At 49.2% G+C, this 26,766-nt stretch overlaps 1 protein-coding gene across 1 annotated transcript in view; it reads right to left on the bottom strand.

The window, feature by feature from the left end:
- The window catches only part of LOC307074858 (pleckstrin homology domain-containing family A member 5-like), a 61,841-nt gene extending 37,589 nt beyond the window's left edge, over window positions 1–24,252 (bottom strand). The window contains exons 1-3 of the mRNA XM_079735246.1: window positions 24,063–24,252; window positions 23,872–23,948; window positions 22,750–22,807 (exon numbers count right to left, since the gene is read on the bottom strand). Of these exons, the coding sequence (XP_079591372.1) occupies window positions 22,750–22,807; window positions 23,872–23,948; window positions 24,063–24,154 (227 nt within the window). The 5' untranslated portion in view covers window positions 24,155–24,252. The remainder of the gene's footprint in view (window positions 1–22,749; window positions 22,808–23,871; window positions 23,949–24,062) is intronic.
- Between the last annotated feature and the right edge of the window lie 2,514 nt (window positions 24,253–26,766).

Genomic DNA, 26,766 nt, shown 5'->3' with positions numbered 1-26,766 from the left:
GAGAGAGAGAGAACAAGAGAGAGAGAGAGACAGAGAACAAGAGAGAGGGAGAGAGAGAGAGAGAGAGGGATAACTCAACCGCAGGGACGCCACAAGTGCTAGTGACACGCATCCAACCCCCCATCCAACTGCCAGGTGGCCATTTTGTCTTCCTCTGGTCGAGTTTTTACAGTGGATGCTTTTGCATCCAAAGCAACATTTGGAAAAAAACCAAAACAAAACTCCCGTGGAATCTGCTGTTCCCAGTGTGGTCTGGCACTCCCCCTTCGACCTTGACTTCACCACCGGACTCGGTTCACAACCCGCCCTGCTGCAACAGAAGCAGATCCACATGGTTCTAAACACTTTGTTTTCTGCACCCGGATGTAGACTCTGTTGTTGGGAGGGAAGAGCAGAACGCATGCGGAGCGAGCACAGGAACGCTCATGTTCTGTAACATTAAAGTGCGGCGGCATTGATTATGCATACACATAAACAATAAACACGGCAAATCTGCATATGTAAATGTATGCATGCATGCATGCATATCCGTGCATAATCAAATGTAAATGCTTAGCGCTAATCTATTTTTGGAACCACGATTAAATATACATGTAGCTGTTGATTTTTCCTCCGCAGCCGAATCCCTCAAGTTAATTTAGATAGCGTTTATTTAATCAGGCCACCGGTGGAGCCATCGCCCCTCACTGTGTCTGCTTCCTTTAACGGGCTGGAGTCAAGCTGCGAGGAGTACCACTGATCAAGCCTGGGTCGGGTCGTCAACACAGGAACGATGGGCTCCCGACCTCGGAACTATCCATCTCATCAGGACAGAGGAACAACATCAACCACACGTTCATCTGAGGACTGGCTTTGATATTCAGAGATAGATTTATATATTTTTGGATGTTTCAGAAGTCGAAGTTCGGTTTGTCTTAAAACACACTGGAACGTTATATAGCTAGAATCACACGCATCTATCCTGCTGGAGTGGAATATATGGTTTAATATATAAAAAAACGCTATTCCCTTTTTTTTATTTTGCAATTCATTCAATGTCTGCAACGCAAATATACATTTCGGAACAACCCCATGTAGCATAATGATATATCAGCTGCTGCAGTTGTATCCATTATGTTAAAATATGGATACATTCATACATACAGCAAATGAAACCGGGGATTGAAAATCTTGACAATTTTCTTCATCCTTATTTCCAGGTCCTTCGTTGCATTTCTCTCATGGATCATATTCACAGAGGTAGGAGGTATACGTTACTGCTTGAGTTGCGTCACGAAAACGCTTTTCAAAGGCTTCACTGAGAAAGAGGCAGTTAACATGGAAAACGCTGCTTTGCTTTTTCCATAACGGAACACTTAGAAACAACAAGGTAATTGCTGTTTCGCCTGACTTCAGGGCGAGAGCCTCGCAGGCCGCTGGTCTGTCCTCCTTCCTCTCACGAGTTGAAACACACAAGGTTGCAGAGGCTCACCTCACCTCGCCGTACCTCGGCCTGAACAACACCCGCGGGCCCCGGGACCTCGTGGGTTTCAGGGGCCTTTACGCAACTCAGCGAGCGCTCTTACCCCAGCTGGCTGCTCAGAGACCATAGCTACAGGCCATCTGTCCGCTAGTGAGTCTGTCCATCCGGCCTGTTCTCCTCCATGAAGCCTTCACCGTCTGAGAACTGAGAGCTGAGAGAGGGTGTCATGACCACACCTCACTCCCACACCTTCCCTGACTTCACTTTCTTTCCTGACCTCCTCACCTCTCGACAAAGAGTGAGAGAGAGAGCCAGGAGTTCATCCCCAAGGCTTAGATCAGCTTCGTCATTCAGCTTTCGCTGCCTGTGTGGGGCGGAGTGTGTGTGTATTTGTGGGGCGGTGTGTGTGTGTGTGTGTGTGTGTGTGTGTGTGTGTGTGTGTGTGTGTGTGTGTGTGTGTGTGTGTGTGTGTGTGTGTGTGTGTGTGTGTGTGTGTGTGTGTGCATTTGATAAACAGGCAAAAAACTAGGACAATAACAAAGAAACTTATCAAAGATACATTGTGCAGCATTGTGTAAACGCCCCTTCTGTTTCTGATTTTGAATGACAAGTTCAAAACCAATTGAGCCGGGGTGACCCTCGGGACAACCAATCACATTTCAGGCTGGTACCCCTTGGACATGCCCCCTGACCCTGACCCCGCCCCCTAGTGTAGAGACAGGAAGGTTGACCTTCTGCAGCTGTATGACTGCTCTAGAAACCAGCTCCTGTTTGTACAGAGATGTTTATTCTGCACTGACAGAATTCAGAGCAATTTACAGTGGTACTAGTTACGCATTCAGATACATAAATACACAATGTTCTTGAACATTTCTAGGCAGTAAAAAATGTTGTTCCCAAATTTGTTTATATCAAGCCAATGATTTGTTGTTATATTTCAACACGACTTCAAAAGGATGCATTTGATCCAAATTGAGTGAGATAGAATGTACTTGAACAGAGACCCATCCATCTTCATTAGGCAAATGAGGAAACATTTTGCACTGGTACTGGCTGAAAACAACCTACTTTTTTGGTCCATGCTAGCATACAGTAGCTGGGCTAGCGTACAGTAGCTGGGCGTGCTAACACGAGCTAGTTTATGGGTCCGTGCCAGTGTACAGTAGCTGGGCTAGCATACAGAAGCATGTTAACACAAGCTAATGTGTGGGTACTAGAGTACAGTAGCTAAGGCGTGTTAGCCCAAGCTAGCGTACAGTAGCTGGGCATGTTAACACAAGCTAGCGTACAGTAGCTGGGCGTGTTAATTCAAGCTACTGTTTGGGTCCGTACTAGCGTACAGTAGCTGGGCGTATTAACACAAGCTAGCGTACAGCTGGGCGCACTAACACAAGCTACTTTGTGGGTCCGTGTTAGCAAACAGTAGCGTGCTAACACAAGCTACTGTGTGGTTCCTTGCTAGCATACAGTAGCGTGCTAACACAAGCTACTGTGTGGGTCCGTGGTAGCGTACAGTAACTGGGCGTGTCGTCACATATGAGGCCGTCCAGCTTGTGATGCTCAGTCGGAGTAAAGAGTCATCATTTATCATGGATCGCTTCTACTAACTAATGAATGACGCTCCACGCGTCTCCGAATCCGCCGGGGTATGTCGGGGAATTAATTCAGTTTGTAGATGGAGCAGTTTGTAGATGGAGCGTTTGTGTGTGTGTGTGTGTGTGTGTGTGTGTGTGTGTGTGTGTGTGTGTGTGTTATGTGTGTGTGTGCGAATCATTTCCCTGGGGGTATCTTCTGTCAGGTGATTCTTAGCTACCAAACTAAATATAGTGATGTTCTACTTGTGCCCTTGGACACACAAAAACACACACACACACACACACACACACACACACACAAACACAGAGGATGGGGAGATGGAGAGAAATAAAAGGTGTAACTATGAGCTTCCCGGCTGCGTTGGTTCTCTGAAGACTTGGTCCCTGCGGCACCACGGTCCCCGTGTCACAGGGAGAAGCGTCTGGAACACAGTGGCCTCTGAAGACGCTCTCCCAGGCCTTCAAAGCTCCCCTCGGGTGACCCTCAAAAGTTCAGCAGAAGGTCAGACTGGATTTGAAGAATGCTTACTTATGCTTAATCGTCGTTCTAAAAGGTTGAACCTTGACACACTTTGGGAGGGAGGGATGGTTTTTCCTCTGGGTGGGGAGGGATGGAATTTCAACACATTATTTATTATATTTCATACAGTCCCCGGTTTGGGCTTTTAATGAGACCCACACGTTCAGAAGGCTCTGGTCCAAACCAGTTCCAACATTTTGCAGTAAATGTTCCAATTTCGGATTTCTCAGAACGTCCCCAAGATCGTATTAAGATACTCGGCCTCTATCAGTGTATGCTGGTACTGCTGCTCTTTCTGCCTCATCATGTTGCCCCTGAGCATGGCACTGTCCCACGGTTCCAGCCCACACTTGGTGCATCTCTCTATGCAACTCACACATCTGCACAAAATGTCACAACAGTACCAATAGAAAGTACACAATGTGTTCAAGGAGTAAAGATCACAAAAAGGGCAACGGGGAAAAGCACACACACACACACACACACACACACACACACACACACACACACACACACACACACACACACACACACCTTTCCCCATTCCCCTAGTTCCAGGAATTGACATCACAGGTGGACGTTGCGGTCCCGGCTGGCTGTAAGAAGCTTCGCCCCCCCAACGCGGGTACAACCGTCAGCAAGGACAGAATGCACCATTTAAGTCTAAACACTTCTGCATACTGCATTTCTCAGTAGCTCTCGCTGACGGGGCATCGCACACAGAGATACAGCTGAACAGTGGGGATGCAGATCGAGTCAGAGATGCACTTCCAGGTAAAACACAGACAGTCTGCATCTGGAAGCCCTCCAACAGATGGCTGACCGGGACGGCTGGAACCCCCACAGAGCTAGGGCACCCCATCCATAGGGCTAAGGGTTAAGGGAGGGCTAAGAACAGTAGGGCTAAGGGGGGCTAACAGCGGTAGGGTTCGGTAGGTATTGGGACAGGGCTGGTCTTAGTATGCAATCAGTTTCCCCGGTTTCTACCACCCATGAACCTGTAGCATCACACAGGCCCATAGACTCTAGGACAGTATAGAGACCCAACACAAAGGTTGTGCAGTCTCATGCTGAGATGCCTTTCAGAGAAAGCACAGCCATGAATCACAAAGGTATGATATGCATTTAACATTGTACTCTGAATAGTGGATGTACCCCTTAACTATTGTAACAGTGATTCTGAAAGTATTTTTACTGCAAATAAAGACGACTTGAGGGTCTACGGCTCTCTCTCGACTGTAGTGCCACGAATCCTGTACCCAATGTGTCGGACACAGTCTGCAGTGATTCAAACACACAGGCATTAACGGGACATCTTTATGGTGCTCTTTAGGATGCTGAATCTCAACACTGGGGTTCAATTAAAGCACCGGTCAGGAAGAGCTGGGGGGGGGGGCCTGCCTTATGCAGGCTTGGTGACTGCTGATTCGCTAGCTTGCAGTAAACGAAGCACTGCAGGTGTGCATCAGCGGTCTGGCTCTGGGTACACCAGGGAGGCCTGCCTGGCAGCCAGCACCACCACACCAGCCAACGCTCCCCTTATGTACAGTAAACACAGCGACCAAGAATGCAAACACATTGTCACACAGTCCCACACACACACCCAGAAAACACACCGACCCACACAAACACTCACACTCACCGTACTCCCATGAATCTGTGTGCAGACACATTTAGAGAGTGAGAGAGCGAGAGCGTGCGAGAGAGAGAGAGAGAGAGAGAGAGAGAGAGAGAGAGAGAGAGAGAGAGAGAGAGAGAGAGAGAGAGAGAGAGAGAGAGAGAGAGAGAAACCTTGGTTTGAGAGAGAAAAATCTTGGTTCCAGAGAGAAAAACCTTAGTTTGAGAGAGAAAAACCTTAGTTCGAGAGAGAAAAACCTTGGTTCGAGAGAGAGAAAAACCTTGAAGAGAGAGGAAAACCTTGGTTCAAGACAGAGAGAGCGAGAGAGAGAGGGAGCCAAGACGATTAATAAGAGTTAACAATCCCAGCTAGCATTAGCTCTGTTGCGTTAAAAGGTTTATGTGAGTGCGGCCGCTATGCCTACTGTGAAGGCTAGCGTGTGTGAGCAGTAGCAGCAGCAGTGAGAGCTCCCCGTAGAACCAGTCGTGAAAAGAGGGAGGCCTGGACACCGCCTGCGTTCCACAGCGAGATGGAGGAACGCAGAGCTAAGTTCCTTAAGTCGCAGTGTTTACATTTCACTGTCGGCTCCTCCGAGTGTGCGTGTGCGTATTTGGTATGCGACTGTGTGCGTCTCTGTTGGTCTTTGTGTACATTCGTGGGTGTATGGATTTCTGTTTGTCCCTGGCGTCCACATGTGTATGCGTGTATGTTTTCTCAAGGTGGTTTCTGTGTGTGATTGGGGCTGAACTTTGTGTAAGCTGTCAGCAACAGCTTCTCCTTATGGATGGAATACTAAAACATACTCTCCCTCCTTCCCTCCCTCCCCCTCCCTCTTGACTGACCTCGAAACCTCTCTATCTTCTACAAAAAACGTTTTATCTCACACAAACGTCCTCCTGTGGTCCGGAGGTCAGTCCCCCCTCCCCTCCCTCTCAGGTCTCCTCCCTCCCTCCCTCCCACCCCGGTCACCTCCGGCGTGGTGCAGTGGGTCCATCACACCTCCCACTGGGTACTGAGGTGTTGGGGGGGGGGGGGTTCACCTGGAGAACCAGTGGTGGGGGGCTGTGTCTTCAAACGAAAAGCTTGCGTGCGGATGCAGACAAGATGATCAGGGGGAGTCAGTGAGAGAGGGAGAAGGACCAAGAGCTTGAGCGAGAGAGACAGAGATAGAGAGAGCGAGAGATAAGGGATGCTATCAAAAGGCAGAGGAATAAAAAATCTATCAGCTGGGAGATATAAGTAGATAAGAGAAATAAGAAGGGGGGGGGGGGGGGGTTGAAGAGGGAGATCTCAGTCCTCTCTTCCACAGGTCCCCATTCCTCTGCATCTGCACTTGGACCACTGAGTCCAGCGTTAACACCATGAATTCGAGAGCACTGACCATTTAATTTGATATATCAACAGCCATCTCCGTAATTGCCTCCCTCAGCATATTATTAATATTATTACTACTCTCACTTTGGTGCATCATAATCACGACATCAATGAGGACTGTAATGAGGACATGGATTTAGAACAAACCTGGGGTCGGGAGAGAGAGAGAGAGAGAGAGAAACATTGGGTCGAGAGAGAGAAAGAGCGAGCGAGAGAGAGACAATTAATTAGAGTTAACAACCCCAGCTAGCATTAGCTCTGTTGCGTTAAAAGGTTTATTGGGGCACGGCCGCTATGCTAACTGTGAAGGCTAGCGCTTGTGAGGACGACCAGGAGATACAGTCGGTGAGGATGCTGTTGTACCACCTGCAGGAGTGTAGGATTTCAAAGTATAGGCATGTGCATACATTCAGTGTATTCACGATAAAACACACACAAGGCTTTTCAGCCTCAAATCTCTGGGCTGTCAAGTGTGCGTGTGTGTGTTTGTGTACGTGGGCGTATGTGTATAATGTATGTTTGTTTGGTGTGTTTGTGCATATGTGCATAATGTGTGTGTGTATGTATATGTATAGTCTATGTACGGTGTGTGTGTGTATATGTATGCATGCATGTACGTATGTATGAATGTGTGTATGTATGTATGTGTATGTGTGTATAATGTTGCGTGTGTGTGGTGTGTTTGTGTTTATGCGTGCATGTCCATGGAAGTATAATCCACCGCCCACAGCCGTTCCCTCCATCAATATAAACATAGATCTGTTGGACTGGAAACCAGTGCCGCTCAGCTCGTGGGTTGCATTTAAAGGGAGAGCAGAAAAACATTCAAACATGCTTTAAGGAAATAGACAAAAACACATAAAGATCCCTCAAGTGTAAAGGTTTACGGTTCCACGTCGACGCAACGCAAGGGGGTTTACGGAACAATTACGTCCTTGCGGACCCTCCTTGCGTCCACCACAAGGGCCTGACGTGCGCCTCCCAAAAATTGCAACCTTGCGTCGGTGCGACGCAGCAGCAAGGGCTGTGATTGATCCGCTCAGTAAAACCCAACGCAGAACCAAAACAGGTTCACGACTTTGTCTAATCGTCTGCGTTGTCATTGCGTTGCGTCGACGTGGAACCATAACTGAGCCTTTAGTGTTGAGTTCTGGCCGTGCGAAGCAGTGTTCCTGATGAGCTAGCGGGAGCAAAACGTGGCTAGGATACGGTTAGCTTCCATTTTAATGAGTACTTCACTAACCGCCAGCATAAAAGGCTAGTTAGCATATTTGTATTTCAGTGTTTCCGGAACAACTCTAAAACAAAACAATGTTTATAGTACAGCTACGAGATGGATGTACGATGTCATGTGACCTGGGAAACGTGTGCATTTGTACATGACACACACAAACATGTGAAGGCACAGATGCTCTGAGTTCTGTCGTACTGCTTGACTAGTGTAATGTAGAGAAGACTGACACACAGTACAGCCTTTTCTCATGTCATGTGTGGATGTAGAGACTCACCAACACAAACACACACACACAAAGTGGTAACAGAATGCTAGAGTAGGTAGGTGGGTCAGGAGAGAGGAGAGGAGAGGAGAGGAGAGGAGAGGAGAGGAGAGGAGAGGAGAGGAGAGAGAAGGATGAAAAAGATGATAGGTGAGTGTCTGTGTAGGTGTTTCTTTGTCTGACCACAAACACACACACACACACACACACACACACACACGCACACACACACACACACACACACAGAGTTAGGGATGTTGTTCCAACTAAAATGCCTTATATTGGGACCATGTTTTCCATCCTGGTCTTGCTCCGTGTTTGATTCCAGGACTCCGCACAGAAGCTGCCTTCACACCCAGCCCCCCTCCTCCCAGCCCGAGCCAGGCATACACGTCCCGGTGTGATCTCACCCCATACAGACAGCCCTCTCATTGCTCTCAGAACCACAACCAGACCCCCCCACCCCCCACCCCTCTCCATCCAATAAGCGGGTCCACCTTCGAAAATCTGTTTCCACTTCATCATCCATTTATGAGAGGGCTTTTCTTTGGGGGAGGAGGGGTTGGCAAGCAAATGGGAGACACACACACACAGACACACACGCACACAAACCTACAATCCCACACGCAAACACACACTCTCACACACACACGCACACTGTCTCTCTCAAACACACACGCGGAAAAATACACACTAACACATGGAAAGACACACGCAGACACAAACACACGCAAACATACACACACCCACACATGCAAACATACCGCACACACATGAGGGTTGGTAGGCTAGAACTCTCATTTTCCAGAAAGCAGATTGTGAACATTAGCGTGTTGACAGAGCCAGTATTGGACTGAGTGAATGTTATATCGGTTTGGCACAACACACACACTCATGCATACAGATACACTCCGGATCCCAGATCACTGTAATCCTGGGCAGCCTGGCGAGTAGATTACCTATCGGTCTGCTCTTTATCCTCAGATGGGAGATGAGCTCTAGGATTGAGAGGGAGGGAGAGGATACAGAGAAAGAGAAGAGAGAGAATAGAGAGACAGAGAGAGAGAGAGAGAGAGACAGAGAGAGGGAGAGAGAGAAAGAAGGAAAATGAGGAAGAGAAAGGGAGGAGAGAAGAGAGGCAGAGAGAGAACGAGACAATAGAAAGAGAGTGAATGAGTAAAATCTTAATGGGATGAGAGGTTAAAGACAGGACACAGAAGGGATAACAGGAACAGAATAGAGAAGGAATGGAAGGAGATCAATAGATGGAGAGGTATATAGAGATAGCGAGCCAGAGACAAAGGGAGAAAGAGAAAGAGAGAGTGAGAAAAAGGAAGGAGACAGGGACAGAGAGAGAAAGTGACAGAAGAGGGAGAGACAGAGAGAGAGGGAGAGACAGAGGGTCTCCCAAGGCCATCCACCTCGTAGTGGCTCATCTGTTAGCCTCCTGCTCCGGCAGGACCCTGGTTGTAAAACTCCCAGGCAGCGGTGTAAGTCAAGCAGCTCCTGTTTTTATACAGTGCTTTTCTAACCAGTGGCCACTCGAAGCGCATTACAATATTGCCCAACAATCACCCATTCACACACCGGCGGCGGAGTCAGCCATGCAAGGCGACAGCCAGCTCGTCGGGAGCAGTCGGGGGTGCGGTGTCCTGCTCAGGGGCACCTCGACACCACGCTAGGGAAGGCGGGTATCGAACTAGCAACCTTCCGGTGAACAGCCAACCGGCTCCGCCTCCGGAGCCACATGCCGGTTCCACGAACACGACATTGCGGTGTCGTTTTAAAGTACATCGGGGCGGTAAGAGGGAGGGGGAGTGAAAGCAGACAGAGCAGATGGCAGAGCGGGAGAGTAATAGCCTACGCAGCAGTAAAGTCCAGCTCCTTCCAGAACCAGCGGAGCCCGGCGCCGCATTAATCACACCTGGCCTTGCAGCTACGCGTGTTGTAGCGCTACCAATCACCCTGACTGGAGCAGCATAGGGCCGCCGGCAACCAGGCCAGGGCACTCTGGACCGGAGACCCAGGGACGAGGAAGGGGGAGAGGGTGGAGGGAGAGGGGGAACAGGGTGGAGGTGGAGAGGATGATGAACTGAGAGGAGAGGGGCAGAGAGAGGGAGAGGAGGGGTGAACAGAGGATGGAGAGAGAGAGAGATACAGGAAGAGGAGAGGTGGATGGAAAGAGAGAGAAGAATGATTGAAGAAGAGGGGGAAGAGGTTGGTTGGGTGGGTGGGGCTACACACAGGTACAAGGAAAATATTATATTTTCTGTTATACTTAATGTGCGTTCAATGTGTCGTTAACCCAGGCAATTTGACAAAGTGGTAATATTGTTAATAATAATCGGAAATGCTGGCAAACTAGACCATGTGTGTGTGTCTTTATGTGACAGTGTGTGTCTGCGTGGAGCCGGTGCAGGTGTGTGTAAGAGTGTTTCCTTGTCCTTGTATACATCTAAGGGTGTGTGTGTGTGTGTGTGTGTGTGTGTGTGTGTGTGTGTGTGTGTGTGTGTGTGTGTGTGTGTGTGTGTGTGTGCGCTCCCCCCATCCCTCCTAGATGTCTGTATCTCTCCTCTATGCAGGCCTAGTTAAATCCCTGCAGTAAAACAACGGCCACGTCTCACTGCTCACGTGTCCGATCAATATCTCAAGCTTCCATTACGCCGGCCCACATGGCGGCGGCGGCGGCGCCGCGGTCGCTAAACACGCAGCGTATTTATTGAACGGGGAGATTGATGGCCGATCGGCCGGTCAGTGTCAGGCGGTGGGTCCAGGCGGTCGTAACCGCGTCAGGACGTACGGTGTGATACCTCTCAGCAGGACAACAGAGAACACTGAGGTTCACAGCGTGTGATGCAACAGACTCTGATCACTCACTTTGGAGGACAGGTGGGTCTGTTACACTGTGTGTGTGTGAGGTGTGTCTACAGTGATGGATGGGGATTCAATGTGACGATTATCATGAAGAAACCAATATTTACAGTCAGGGCATTGAGCAGAATGTTAGATCTGAAGCGACTGACAATAAGTACATTTGTCAGAAGAAAGAGAAACAACAATATATCGGTAACCCATTCCCCATATACATCAAAGATAGCTAGGATAAGATAATAATTACTATTTTAAAGTGCAAGGACGTACACCATACAATAAGTGCGTACATAAAGTCCAATATTACAGTAGTGTTTCTGTGTATTCGGTTGCTTTGTGTGTGTTTTGGCGTTAATCTGTGTTTCTTGGCTGAAGGACAACCGCCAATACGCAGACACAGCATCAACTGAACGATGCAGTTGTGCGTATGCCTGCGTGCATGCGTTTGCATACGTGTGTGCGTGCATGCGTGCCCTCGGCTGACCGGTAATTACAGCAATGGGCTCTCTAGACGCTCGCAAGGACGGTCGGAGAGGAAACAGACGATGTGGACTTCCTCTGGGAACCTGTGATCTCACTTCCTGTGGATGTCTGCATCGGCTTTAAATCATCAACGCTTTAATTTACGAGCATACACATCCAGTACGGGCACATACGTGCGTGCAAAGCTGAATCGGGCGCTGGGGTCGAGAGAACTGCTGCATCAGACCCCAGAGACACTCGAAAAATTCATTACATTAGCAACGCTTAAGGTTAGCATAGCCGCTTAGGAAGAAGCTAAAGTGTGAGACACGCACGGGTCTGGCAGACATTAGCTTCCACACTCGCCGCCTCTGATTCACAGAGGAATCAATTTGCCTTCTTATTTGTCTACAGGAATACCGGACTTCACACTTGGACAGGACACACACACACGCAGAAACGCGCGGACATGCATACACACTGGTGGTTGAGAGAGGTGTGGAGGGAGAGAGCGAGATAAATTAATCTCAGATGAATTTTGGGGGGGATGGGAACACATCACACTGGCTAACACACATTAAACACCCCCGACACACACACACACACACACACACACACACACACACACACACACACACACACACACACACACACACACACACACGTTTTCTTCCACCTCGGATGCTGAGTAAAACGAATGGTGTTTCCCAGGAGAGGTCATTCAAAGTCATCCCCCTCCTCCATCCCGGTCCCTCCCGTGTGATATACTACGCAGGCCGTCAACGGAACGGCCGGCTCCCTATGGAACATGGTCACATCCCAACACCAGATCTGGGAAGAATATATTTGGCTGTTTTCCTGTAATAAAATCCATTGAGTCACAAAATAATGTTTACCAATGGATGATCTCAGGAGTGGCCGACATGATGATGCAAATGTTTTAATCTTTGTTTTGATAACACGATTGCCACTGCTTTCCATTGGCTCGGCAGAATGCCTGTAGAACGCAAGAAGAATGGAAGAATGGCAGCAGAGGAAAGCTTTTCAAAACCTAAATGAGTCGTAAAAAGGCTCGTTGGGTAAGGCACACATCAGGCCAGCCGCCGAAGTGTAGGAGAATGAATGAGAGCACACAGAGAAACTAACACTAAGCACACAGAGAATACCAGGAGAGAGACAGAGGGCAGGAGAGAGTAAACGGGAAAGAGATACTGAGACATAGCACACGAATATAAAAAGGTGTAGAGATAACAAAAACACACAGACACACATGCAGACGCACACACAGACACACATGCACACCCACACAGACACACACGCACACAGACACACACACACAGACACAAAGAGGTCAGCAGAAGATCCAGCTCCATATTGAGATTCAGTCACGCTGGTAGCTCTCTGACATAAGCAACAACATGAGGTTTTGTAGTTGTTCTGCAGCATAGTTCTGACCTGCTGACTTTACAGAGATGCACATTCGCTGTAAAGGTCATTGTTATATTTGCCTGTACTGCAGCTGGTGTTGTTCTGTATAGTCTGTTGTTTGCTTTGTCACCTGTGAATAAAGTGGTAATAAAAAGGGGATTTCAGAGCAAGATAGGACTCTCTTCACAGGAATACCAACACAGCGGCCAAGTTAGCGCCATGTCTTCACAGGAATACCGACCAAGAGGCCATGTTAGCTCCATGTCTTCACAGGAATACCGACTCAGCGGCCATGTTAGCTCCATGTCTTCTAATGTAGACGTGAGCCGAGGTAAAGCTATAATATCCTTCTCCAGCTGGGTGGGTTTCACAGTCAAGCTTCATTCATACCTCTATGTTGAATAGCTGCCGTGGCAACACCGTGAGTCTCCACGCTCTCGGTGAAGATAAGAAAGTAAGAGTACCGTCAGGACGCGACCCATCAATACAACACTGATGTAGCGAGAGCCACTCTCGATGCAGAAGTATAATCCCACATTTGTATTCACACCTTCTATGAATCACCGGGGGGAGTTGGTTATTAATCGACGGATCTGCCTATTGAGCTGAGGAAAATGAGAGTAAGAAATGTGTTAAGCCTTTCCTGTTCATTGTCTCAGATCCCAGACGGCATTATTCCACGACCAGTCACCCACTGCTCCAGAATGCACTTTATTCCAGTAAAAGAAATAGGCTTCGGAAAAAACTATGTTGAGATAAAATCAATAGTTAGAAACACTGGAACCTGACGTGGACAGAGTGGACCTCCTTAAACAAGAAGCCAGAGTGGTCGTGTGTGTGTGTGTGTGTGTGTGTGTGTGTGTGTGTGTGTGTGTGTGTGTGTGTGTGTGTGTGTGTGTGTGTGTGTGTGTGTGTGTGTGTGTGTGCGTGCAGCAGTTCAGCCCCTCAAATAAATCTGGAGGGCGTCATCATGTCAGGACCACAGTAAACACAAGCGTGCTAAAAAGGCGGGACTCGTCTCCGGTCCAAATGTCTCCCTCATAACTCATGACTCTGTAGAATCAGAGCATTTGTCAATACATCAGAGCGAGAGAGAGCGAGGGGGGCGAGAGACACTGAAGCAGTGCAGCCTGCCAGCCCCGTCAGAGTGAGTCAGAAGGGGTCTTTGCAGAAGAGGATCTGCTGATCTGTGAGTAATTAGATGGAGCGTCGGTTTGAGGGCTGGCCGTCCCAGTTGCGGGGGGGGTGTGCCTCATGCACGGCTGCGCTGCGCACAGTCAATATGTGCTTCTGACTTCAGAGAGCACAAAAGTTGGCACAAAAGAAGATGTTTGTTGTCTTACTTTCAATCCATAATCCCCGAGACGTTTGACACTGTGTGTGTGTTTTGTCTGTGTGTGTGTGTGTGTGTGTGTGTGTGTGTGTGTGTGTGTGTGTGTGTGTGTGTGTGTGTGTGTGTGTGTGTGTGTGTGTGTGTGTGTGTGCGTGCGTGCGTGCGTGTTCCGTTGCTTGATTACACTCCTCGTCAACATTCAGCCCCTCCAGAGACGGAGCGCGCTACACGGTGGACACACTGTGCAGCCACCCGGAGACAGAGGCAGACGGGGACATCAAGTCTTAATTCCCCCTGTCGTCTGACGTCACGGGGGGGGGGGGGGGGGGAGGCGCATTACGTGTCACAAGACGGCAGAGTGACGACTTTGCTCCTTCACCAACGGTGATGAACGAGCCACACTCGTGACTTAATAGTTCGGAGAGCTTCTGTTCCGCACCAGGTCCCGTGGTGAGGTAATCTAGGTTCAACGTGGAGAACGCCCCCTCTGCAGCTGGGTGAGAAAACAGTCTCAAACACTCAAACACTCTCCTAGACTCTTGTTCTCACGCACTGAGACGGGGAGAACATCTCAACAGTCTTCAGTTGTGAGACCCCCTTACCCCCCCGAGCATATCACAACCCCACAACCCTCTTACGCACTGATTGTACGCACTTATTGTATGTTGTATGTCCTGGCTCTTCATGTACGCACTTATTGTATGTTTTACTTCCTGACACTTAAAAATAATACTTAGCTCGGTGTAGCATCTTATCCTAGCTATCTTTGTTGTATACAGGGAAAGGGTTCACCTAGCTATTGTTAGTGCTTGGCACTTGGTTCTATGAACAACCTTACTGTGCGATATATTGTTGTTTCTCTTGCTTCTGACAAAGGAACTTATTGTAAATCGCTTCAGATTATAGCGTCTGCTGAATGCCCCGAATTTTAATGTAAATTTGTGTCTCCTAATGCTTGTGTATCAGGGCCAATCAAAGGTCAACGTTCCTGAGGAGGACGTATCAGGGCCAACCACAGGTCAACGCTGTTCATGAGGACGAAGTATCAGGGCCAATCACAGGTCAAAGCCGTTCCTGTTGGCAGGCGGCTGGAGGGAGGAGTCATGGGGAGGTGAACTCAAGGCATGGATAATGCTGCGTGTGTTTGTGTACTGATCTCTTCCTGGTTCAGACACCAGTGGAAGCCCGGCTGTGATTTGGCCCGTGTTAATGCTATGCCCGCTGGATCCACTCCTTTGTTGCGCCAACAAGCATTCCTCTCCACAGGCTTTCTAAACCCAACATGTACGGCCCGTTTTCCTGGGTATCAAGTCCCAAACTAGTGGTTGACTCGTCAGTCGGGGGTTAACCACTAGTTAGTGACCTGATAGCTATGAGAGCGGGCTAGGAGCCGACTAACGCGTTTGGTGGCCAACTCCACTGTTTTGAGAAGGGCTCAGGTGAAGTGAGAGCCGACCTCAGACAGACAGACAGACAGACAAACACACCCATCAGTGAGACACACAGGGAGGGAGGGGTAGGGAGAGGTGTGATGTCACCTTTGGCTCACACACTGAGGAGGTTGATCAAACAGTCAAATCCAAACCATAACAACTGCTGCTCTTTCTAAACCAGGGCTGGCAGAGATAATAGAATAATATGAAACTGAGGAAACCAAATTGTGTCTGGAAGTAAACAGACTGATCACACGATGACCCAATTCCAAAAAAGAGTAGCTCTCGAAAGATATAAAGAGTAAAGTTTAAAATATTTTATTTTAAGTGGCATTTTTTATTCTTAGCTCCACTTCGTTTCAAATGAGTGTAATTACTTCAACTGACACCTGGATATGGTTAACCTGTGTTTTGCATATGAAGCCCACAGCATCCCCCACTTATCTCCATCAACAAAACTGCAACATGGTGAAGCTTATCACAGTTAAGAATAGATTCACCCAGTGCACTTCTGGGCCAATATCACTAGTGCTGTTCTAGAAATAAGATTTTGTTGTGACATTTATTCTGTACGCTTTCCATAATTTGGTCACGGGTCGGTCTACTTCAAAATGAGTTTTTTGTTCACGAATGGTTTATAATACTGTAAGTTCTCTAGAATTATTGTCACAGAAAGTCACTCATTTAAGTTGTTTTATCGGTGACAACACTCATCACAGAGCCAATCAGGGGAGAGGATAGTTAAAGGCTCATTACTCACAAAGTATCCTAGATCTGTCAGCTTTCCTTTATTTAGTCAGTGTGTGTGTGAGAGTGTGTGTGTGTGGATGTTCTGAACAAATGAAGACCCAAGGCAAAGGGATTACAATATCTTGTGAATATTTTATCCATGAAAATGCATGCAATGTTGTATAAATATCTAGGGAGGAAAATTTCTTCCTTCAATAGATAATGGTGATGTATTACCAGAACATTACTATTTTAAGTTTGGGTTTGATGTTTTCAACAACACACACGAGGGGATTAAGTTTGTTAGCAAACAGCAGCTGTGTGTGTGTGTGTGTGTGTGTGTGTGTGTGTGTGTGTGTGTGTGTGTGTGTGTGTGTGTGTGTGTGTGTGTGTGTGTGTGTGTGTGTGTGTGTGCGTGTGCTCAGCCCTTCAAATGAATCCAACTGACATCATCTTCATGTCAGGATCACAGTAAACACAAGTGATAAACGACTCTGTCCTCCTGTCTCCACACAGTTTGACCCAATCAGCCGTTCCATATTAAACTCCTTCTCCAGCTTCTTCCCAGGTTCTCCTACGAGGTCCCGATCAGAACATCGACTGGTGGAGCGCTCTCGTAGTCAGCTTCAACAGGTTCATGAGTCATAAATAACAGACATGAACGAAGTCATATGTTGCATAATGGACTGTCTGCCACTTTGGTGTCGCCGCCCAGACGCTGCAGACGTGATGTGTGATGTGTTCAATAATTAAGAACTTCATTAAACATTGACACGATTTAAAAACTGGTGTCCCATTTAACACGGGGAACGGAGAGCGGCTGGCTCGGCCATCTCTGAAACACTGTGGTGTGGCAGGACTCGAATCCACAGTGTCTTGAGCAGGAAACAATATATCATTACAGCAGCCCCACCCAGACAATGACCCACTTTAGTGGTGGAGTCTCCAACCTAAAACACAGCAATCACAACTGACAAACACGTGCAGACACACTGCTGGACGTGTCATTTTCTAACCCCCCCCCCCCCCCCCCCCCTTCTGGCAAGCTACTAGTTAGCACACTATCAGGAGGGCGGCCTCATTTGTGTCCTGTTGCATGCAGCTTGTTAGTTAGCATACATTAACACGATCAGCAGCGCAGCCTCATAGGCATCCTGATGTTAGTTAGCAAACGTTAGCTCATACGTTAGCTCATATGCTCCCTTGCTGTGGACTGCACGACAGCACACCACTTCAAATGCATGGGCAACAGGTGTGTGTCATGATGAGTCACATGGTTCTAGGTTCTAGGCTGAGTGGGTCATCTGAAACTGGAGGGTTGCCGGTTCACTAATTTGCACATGCCGGCTAGACTGACAAGGCATCCTTTAGCAAAAAACCCTAGACTATACAAACCCAGAGCATGCGTGGACAGCGGCCTGCGTGTGACGGTTTGTGGGGGTAACCGGGACTCATAGATCATGTGACGCCCCGTAGCCATGGCAACTAGCATATGTTTCACTGGAGGTGTTTCTCTTTCTCTTTCTGTTTCTTTTTGTTCATTGATTTCCTTATAAATATAGCTGCAGGGCAAGTAGAACGTATGCCCCCATGTGCTCCTCTGGTGCCAGGGGATGAGGCCGGCTGGCGGGCCAAGGTCCGGAGTTATTGATCGATAGCCTTTGGTGTTGTTTTCCTTCTCCCCATGAATCAGGTTACAGGAAGGACGTCTGCAGCGCGTCTAAATTGATAACGCCAGCCTCCACCCTCACCCCCACCCCTCCACCTTCAGGCTCCTGGTAAATGGTCTGCATTAATACAGCGCTTTTCTAACCAGTTGCCCCTCATTGCGCTTTACAATGTTGCCATTCAACCATTCATGCACACATTCACACATTGACGGCGGTGTCAGCAATGCAAGGCGACAGCCAGCTCATCGGGGTCAGTAAGGGTGAGACGTCTAGCTCAGGGACACCTCGACACTGAGCTAGGAGGAGCCGGGGATCGAACTAGCAACCTTCCAATTATCAGCCTGCTCCACCTACTGAGCCACAGGCCAGCCCCACCTGGCTCCAAATGTCAGGCCACGTTTCAAGATTTACCAAAAAAGCGATTCTGATTCTGTTCATTTAATTGAACGTACTCCTCTAAATTGTGAAAAACGTCACGCTGTTCGGAATTGGGTAAGGCTGTCCGCCAACAGACTACAAGAATTTGTTTAAAATTGTAAAGTGCTGGTTGTCAAAAAGGGACGGTGGACAAGTTGACAAGAATCCTAGCGACAAACACTTAACACCAGCAGTTAGCGACACGCAAATAACAGTCAAACGTCTGAACTCAAATCTCGTCTGAACCCATCCTACAAAGCCACAGAACCGGATCGTCAGCCAGCGCGGCCGGACGTCCGTCATCAACATGTGTTTCGACATAACAGAACCGTCCCACAAGAAACGTCAGAGAGCATCCTCTATCACAGTGATGTCAAGGAGTGTTTGTGGGTGTGCGCGTGTTTGTGTGTGTGTGTGTGTGTGTGTGTGTGTGTGTGTGTGTGTGTCGGTGTCTGTGTCTGTGAGTGCGTGTGCATGTGTAAGTGCATCAGCTGGGTCTGTGGAGGACCCAGCCAGAGCAGCGTGAATTAGAAATGCTGAGCCACAATAACACAAGCCAAGCGGTTGATGAATGGGGGGCACAAGTGTGTGTGTGTGTGTGTGTGTGTGTGTGTGTGTGTGTGTGTGTGTGTGTGTGTGTGTGTGTGTGTGTGTGTGTGTGTGTGTGTGTGTGTGTGTGTGTGTGTGTGTGTGTTGGGGGGGAGGAGGCGGGGCCAAGTGTGTGTCGGCCAGGATTGCCGTCTCAGGGCTCTGATACGTTAGTGGGATCAGGTTGTGGCCTCTGGGAGCCGGCCAGCCCACTGATGAGGAAGATGATGAGGATGATGTCACGGGACTCAACAAGAGGAGCACGCAGAGAGCCAGCCACAAGACAGGGGGAGGAGGAGAGAGAGGAGAGGAGGAAGAGGGAGGGGGGTGGGGTGGAGAGAGGAGATGGAGAGGAAGGGGGAGAGGAGAGGCAAGGAGGAGTGGGGAAAGGGGGGGGGAGGGAGTGGTGGAGAGGAGAGACAGGAGGGGGGAGAGGAGAGACAGAGGAGTGGGGGAGAGGAGAGATTGAGAGGAGGGGGAGAGGAGAAGAGGAAGAGGAGAGACGGAGGGGAGGGGAGGGAGAAGAGAGACGAAGGGGAGGAGAGGAGAAGGATCAGACAAGAAAAACAGGAGAGAATAAAAACAAGCCCTGAAACCGGAGGCGATGGGAGGGGAGAGAAAAGGAGAGAAGTTGGGGTTCAGGTTTGGGTTCAGTCAGGCGGAGACTTAAGTGTCAGCAGAGCAGGACCTTCTGTTGAGGATCACTGCACACGCACCGCGCACGCACACGCACACACGCACTGCAGTCGGCTCACACACACATACACACACACACAATCTGAATTAAAGGTAAAGATTTCTTTCAGCCGTCAACTCCAATCAGACACGCTCATAACTTGAATAACAACCCTATAGCTCATCACAACATGTGAATAACATCCCTCGAACGCTCATCGCCACATGTGAATAACGTCACAATATGTGAATAACATCACAACATGTGAATAACATACCTCGAACACTCATTACCACATGTGAATAACATCAAAACATGTGAATATAATCACAACATGTGGATAACATCCCTGTAGCTCATCCCAACATGTGAAACACATCGCTGTTACTCGTCACAACATGTGAATAACATGTTCATAACATCCCTGTAGCGCATCACAACATGTGATTCACATCGGGGGGGGGGGACCTTAAATCTAAAGCCTGATCTGTGACTAGGGCCAGGCGAGTCCCCGTGCCATGTTCCGAACAACTAAACAGCTGAGGAGATGCTAAGCTAACCAGGCTCCGGACAGCCTCTTTAAAAACGGCTATATAACAATGTGATTACTCCATTAACCAATGTAGGACAAGAGACCAACGAACACGATGCTACCACTCATCAACAGCCCAAACTAGCTTCCGTCCGCTCCTCCCTATCTCCGGGGCCCGGAGATGAACCGTCACACTCAGCTACTTTCTATTAAAACGCACTCCAGGGGCCCACCTCATACGCGAGCTGGGAAAATCTCGCAGTCTGCAACATCGACTCCGCATCGCGAAAATATTGACCAGCTATTTTCCGGTGGAAATCGAGTCGATTTTTGCAGGCAGTGTTTTTTTTTGTTTAACTAGGTGTCTTAGAAAGATGCTGAGTGTGATGTTTCCCTCCGAGCTCTCGATGACATCACTCCCTGCCAAGCTCATTATGGGATGGTTGTCTGGACCGGTGAGGTCAGACAAACAAGGACGCGGCCGATGTTGACCTTGAAGGGCATGACGCTGTAGTACTGCCTCAACCAGCACGAGGACAGGGTTTAATACCGTCTAGAGTGTAATTACCTCCTCATACAACACACACAGACCTCCATTCAGCTGTGAGTGTGGGGCTTACTAGAAGGGCCGGTTCTCATGGAGAAGGGCAGGTCATCTGCGGTCAAAGGGTGAAAGCGTTGAGCACGTTACACAGTGAAAATTTTCGAATCTCTTTCATCGCAAGGAACAAGAACACTCTAAACTGGCTGCAGAGCCCCAGTGTAGGGCCAGCAACGGTAAATCGACTGCATTTATACTGTGCTTTTCTAACCAGTGGCAACTCAAAACGCTTTACAACATTGCCTAAGATTCATCCGTTCATGCACACATTCACACAACGACGGCGGCGTCAACCATGCAAGGCGACAGCCAGCTCGTCGGGAGCAGTCAGGGTGAGGCGTCTTGCTCAGGGACCCTTCTACACTCAGCTAGGAGGAGCAGGGGATCGAACTAGCAACTGAGCCACATGCCGCCGCAGCTGCACCAAAACGCTTTGAAAGAGGAGGGGGGGGGGGGAGAGGGGAGTCTACATATCAAGTGTGAAGTAGGGTCTCTCAGGTCAAAGGTCGTGAACCCCTCTCCAACCCAGAGGAGGCGGCAGAGAAGGGCAGGGCGGGTGAATGCTCTCCCAAACTGAGGAAGAGAGCCCTGCCTGTCCAGAACGGAGCTGCGGCTGACCAGGGAGGTATTTGGGAGGAATGCAAAAGGCTGTGAGGAGATTGTGCAGAATGCTGGCCTCCCCACATTCTCCTGCACACAAGACAGCGGTTGTTGCTGCTGAGTCCAATGCGGCTCATTGTGGTCAAGAGAAGCCGTTACGTAACGATCGGATGAGGCATCGCTGGCTTTTTTCTTTTTGGACAACACGCATTCCCTATCATTAGTGCGGTTTATGTCCGCGTCTGACAAGGATACGATCGCTCTATGGCAGCATTAGGAGCGTATGTGGATGGCTGTGATCCGGAATACCTTTCCATAAATATAGGAGGCGTGCATCTGTTGCATGTGCATGGCTACCAGATCATATCAATGATGCAAAGATAGGTCCCTCGTGCATGGTGATACTGATTGATTTAAGGTCGCCGTGCAGTTGCGAAGAGACGGAATCTATTTGCCATCGTTGCAGTTCCTCAACTTGGAGAAAACGTCCATCGGCGGAGCTATATGACTGTGTGTGCGCGTGTTTGTGCACAGTGGTGCATGGAGCAGTGGTTTGAGGCTATTTATAGTACGCCTATATTAGCTCTCCATATGTGTCAGTTGCTAGTCTTAAAATGGCCACTGATAAAAACCAACAAAGTGGAGAAGCTATAAAATAAATTACCTAAAAGGCGATATAATGTTATTTCTTGTCTGTGCGTTGCGTTTGTGTGAGTTTGTGATAGTGTGAGTGAGGTTGTTTGTGAGTGAGTGTGCGCTGCAGGGCATTTTTTGTAGTCAGACAGGTCCACAAAATTTAAACGTACACAAGAAGCTGGCGCCGATAAATCTACAGAAGCTCTGTCACACACAGAGACTGTCTCTCTCTCTCACACACACACGCACATTAACAAGTAGATCCTGTTCAGCGCAGGTTGAGTCACAGTCTAAACTAATGTCCTCCTGGCAGCCAACCTCCCTCCCTCCCAACCCTAAGAGAGAGAGAGAGAGAGAGAGAGAGAGAGAGAGAAAGAGTGAGAGACAGAGAGAGCTAGAGAGAGACAGTGGGAGCGACCAGAGAGAGCGCAGAGAGGAGTTGAGACTGGGCATGGCTTTGCTTTAGTGGCAGCAGCACACAGGTGTAGTGTGTGTGTCCAGGAAGGGCTCGGTCTGTGCAAAGGAGTGTGTGTGTGGGCGCGAGTGCGTGTGTATCTGTGCACGTGTGCCACATGATTTGTGTGACATGGGGAAATCACTGGGCTCGATCCAAACAAAGCGAGCTCTCTGAGGCAGAGACAGAGACCAAGTGAGCGGCTCCCAAACGACCCCCCCACCCCCCCCCCCATCTCATTAAGATTCACTCACTTGATGAAGCAGCGTGCGCCCTCGAACGTGTATCCTTCCTCCCATCCCGTCGGTAGATCTGCGAGAGGCAGGGGGGAGAAGGGAGGGAGGGAGGGAAGGGGAGACAAAATGTGCGCCGTGAGAAAAAGGAAAAAAAAAACGCCAACAGAAGCAAAAACATAAGCAGCTGTTGACCGACGCGACGCTGATAGCTGCGGGGACACACACACACACACACACACACACACACACACACACACACACACACACACACACACACACACACACACACACACTCACACACTTCTCTTGCGTGTCTTTATCCGTAGTAGGATGATGTGTTTCCCACATTATGAACGGGACTCGATCCTCTCTCCATCTAAACGGGCTGGAACCTATTTTGCATGCAGAGATGGTGCGAGCTGATTGCGTTACACCCGCGTATCTTGCTCTGCTATCGTTGTGTTGTGTGTGTTTTTACGATTCGCCTTTGCAGAATATCGGTCCTGCACTGAAAAGGGACCCCATAGGCGGCGTTGGGGGGCTCAATTACAAAAAAAGCTTTTTTTCTCAATCAAGCGATGCGACCAGACAACGCATCTCGAGCTGTCACAACATCAGCGTGGGCGGCGACCCATTGAGAAGACGCCGAGGAGAACCGTGTCAGATGTCACCGCGGGCGGGTCATGCGCGGTGAAGCCGGTTACACCTAGCCCGCTACGTGACGGAACTTTTAAAAGTGTGTCGCAAAGTGACCGCGATCTATCGATCAGAGGAGCACCGCGCGCGCTGCGCGCGGGACTCCTCTGATCGATGACTCTGCGTGCGCAGGTTCTTCTGATCGATATCTTTGCGCGCTCGGTCCTCTGATCCTCTCGGGCTCCTCACCGCACGCTGATCGGCCCGAGCTCCTCTGATCGATAGCTCACGCGCTCACTTTGCGACCGCGGGCTACCGTTCCAGAGGAGACCGCGCGCTGCGCGCGGCAGAGGAGGCTGTTGCTGCTGCAGAGCGCCAACATTGTTTCGTCTTCTCGCGTTTCGGAGTGCAAAGTCTCCCGTTCCCCGCCGGTTCGCCAGGAAAACGAGCCCAGGAGGAGGCGTGTGTGACCGCGCGGGGTCTGGGCTCCACCTCGGCGGTTACCTGGCGTGTTCCGGTGGCCGGTGATGACGGCCTCTCCGGTAACGGGATGCAGCCAGGTTGTACTTTTGGCTTCTTCGCTGTTGGTAAAGAAACGGAGGGGGAGGAAGAAGGTGAACCAAAATGGAGGGGGAAAAAATGATCGAAAGAAGAGCCAATACACATCCATGCGCTGCTATCCGAGAGATATTTACTTGATGAAGAATATCCGTCCGTCCCGAGTCACTCCGTAACTCCACGAAGACGGCAGGCGGGCGAGCCAGTCGGGGTGCGGGTCCGCCGCCATATCTAACCGACGCTGCTGCTCGCGCTGCTGCTACTACACAGCGGCGCGGTGACTGGGGCGCGCGGTTCCGTGGCGATTGTGGCGCGCGCGTGGAAACCCTGGCAACTGGCCGCGCGCATAGGAACCTCTGGAGCGGGGGCGCGCCTGCGGGATTGAGACTTTACCATTCCGCCTTCCCGAGAGGGGGGGTCGCTTTTCCGGTTTGCTCGCCGTTTTGCCTAAACTGGCAGTAAGGTTGTGTGTTTTGTGTGTGTGTTTAGACATGTTGTGGCGGGACCGTTTAATCCAACTATCCAAAAGATCGGTGAAATTTTGAATTTACATTTTAAGGACGGCTAAAAGTCCACTAAAATAAAACATTCAAAATGTCACAGGTTTTTTCCAATTGAAAGCCTACCATTCTCTTCTTCTACTAAAGCAAATGTAGTAAATGCTGAATTATATTCTATGAAAATATATTCTATATTTAAAAAAAATCCGTGATTACTGTGTGTGTGTGTGTGTGTGTGTGTGTGAGTGTGTGTGTGTGTGTGTGTGTGTGTGTGCGTGTGTGTGCGTGTACGCGCGTGTGTTTCGGCCGCCATCTGGTGTCTGTGATCTTATCGCGTCCGTCTCGAGGCTCCGAGCGGCTCACAGTTAAGACGGCTCAGACCAAGACCCAAGCAAAACACCGCACCGCAACACGCAGGATGACCTCATACAAGCGACAAACACGAGCTAAAGTTTCCAACAGCAGGAGAGACCAGACCACACGCTCTCACATACACACACGCCTGGATGCACGCACACAGCATGGAAGCACACACACGCCAGGTCAGAGGTAAGATGGGGGTGGCTTAAGTCCTGCATAATTCTAGAGCCTGCTCTACACACACACACACACACACACACACACACACACGCACACACACGCACACACCACTCTAATTCGGACAAGAGTTCATAAGAGGGATTAGCATCTTACACACTGGCGGTGATGAAAGCAATTAAACAAGCATTGAATTCATTTGATTGAGCTGTTTCCAAGGCTCCGTAGTACCCATAGATTAGGGTACATTCCCCTCATTTACATTATAGCCTCTTAATTACAGAGATATGATCATTTAACTGCATTGTTAAGTTATTACAAAATTAAGAAAATTCAAACAGCAGGCCCCGAAAAACTCTGCTTTAAACAGAAGTAGAAACCACACACATCCATCATAATACGTTCATTGTGTGTGTGTGTGTGTGTGTGTATATGTCTGTGTGTGTGTGTATGTGCATCAACTGTGTGAATGTTTCTGTGTGTGTGTGTGTGCGTGTGTGCATGCTTGCACGTGCGTGCGTGCGTGTGCCGGTCTGTCGGGACCCCCCAGGAGGCCCCCAGGAGGCCCCCATGATGACCCCGGTCTAATGACTAAGCCCCTGTCTCCAGGATGGGCTGTTAGCCGATTAGCCGCCTGTCTGCAGCCACAGCAGAGCTGCCCTCGGCCGGCCAGAAGGCTGGATGAGCACGGGTGCTAACAGATGCTAACCAACGCTCACATTAACATGCACACTAATCGCTCCCATCCTTAATTGGAAAATCTCCCATCATCACCTGATGCAGAGCAGTGGTTTGCAGTCCCTGGCTCGGACCAGTCCCTTTGAGATGGACAATGTGATAATATGTGATATATTGATTTGCTGATGTATTAGTTATCAATAACATCATTACTGAGCTGCAACAAGCCACATCGGAAATGGATGCAAAAGGATATGAATTATGTTTTTAAGAGATATACTTAACATAAGTCTTCTGCATGTATTTTCCTGTCTTTTGGCAGAGCTATTGAAGAAGTTGGCCCTCTCTCTCGCTTCAACAAACTCCCCTTCTGAACATTAGACAAGTAGACAACAACTTTACGTTTGTACTTTTTAACGATGAAAGAAATGAGGGGAATCAAATATTCATATGTTGATGATGTCTCTAAAAAGCGTGCAATCTTCGACGATCAGAGGAAGGGGGTGAGGAGATGTCCAGCTTATGATCAGAACCCTCCCACATCAGTGGCATCCATTATGGATGCCCAACGCAGGACCAATCGGTAAGATGACTTTGCTCCATGGCAGGTCAGACGTGTCCTGTTTGATTTGCGCTCGCACACTGCAGGGAAATGAATCGCTTGCTCTCGTCACTCGCTGGCAGACAAGCACACAAGCTCACTGGGCCCTGCATGCATAATGGAGCCGGATTCTGCCCTTTAACACTGACCCCAGGGCCCCCAACCACACCCTTAGGAGGGCTGTATCTATATATACAAACAGCAGGACCTCGGGTGACACCGTGCACAATGTCGGGCTAATGCACGCTGTCAGAGTAGGTGTGGGTTGAGGTGGCGGCCCCTCGGACAATGAGGCCGACCTTGACGACTGTTGTGCAAATAAATAGTTTTAAATAGAAGCCCAGGCTGGTGGCTGATTTTGGGATGTGATGTTGTTCGTACAGCAGAGGACATGTTTGTCCCTTCCCAAAGGATAGATCTAAATCAATAGATTCAGGCTATTGATGGGGGCTGTATCTATATATATACACAGCAGTACCTCGGGTGACACCGTGCACAATGTCAGGTTAACACACGCTGTCAGAG

Source organism: Pollachius pollachius (assembly GCF_949987615.1).
Source record: "Pollachius pollachius genome assembly, chromosome: 4".
Classification (NCBI taxonomy): domain Eukaryota; kingdom Metazoa; phylum Chordata; class Actinopteri; order Gadiformes; family Gadidae; genus Pollachius; species Pollachius pollachius.
This window is presented reverse-complemented; position numbering and strand designations above follow the sequence as displayed.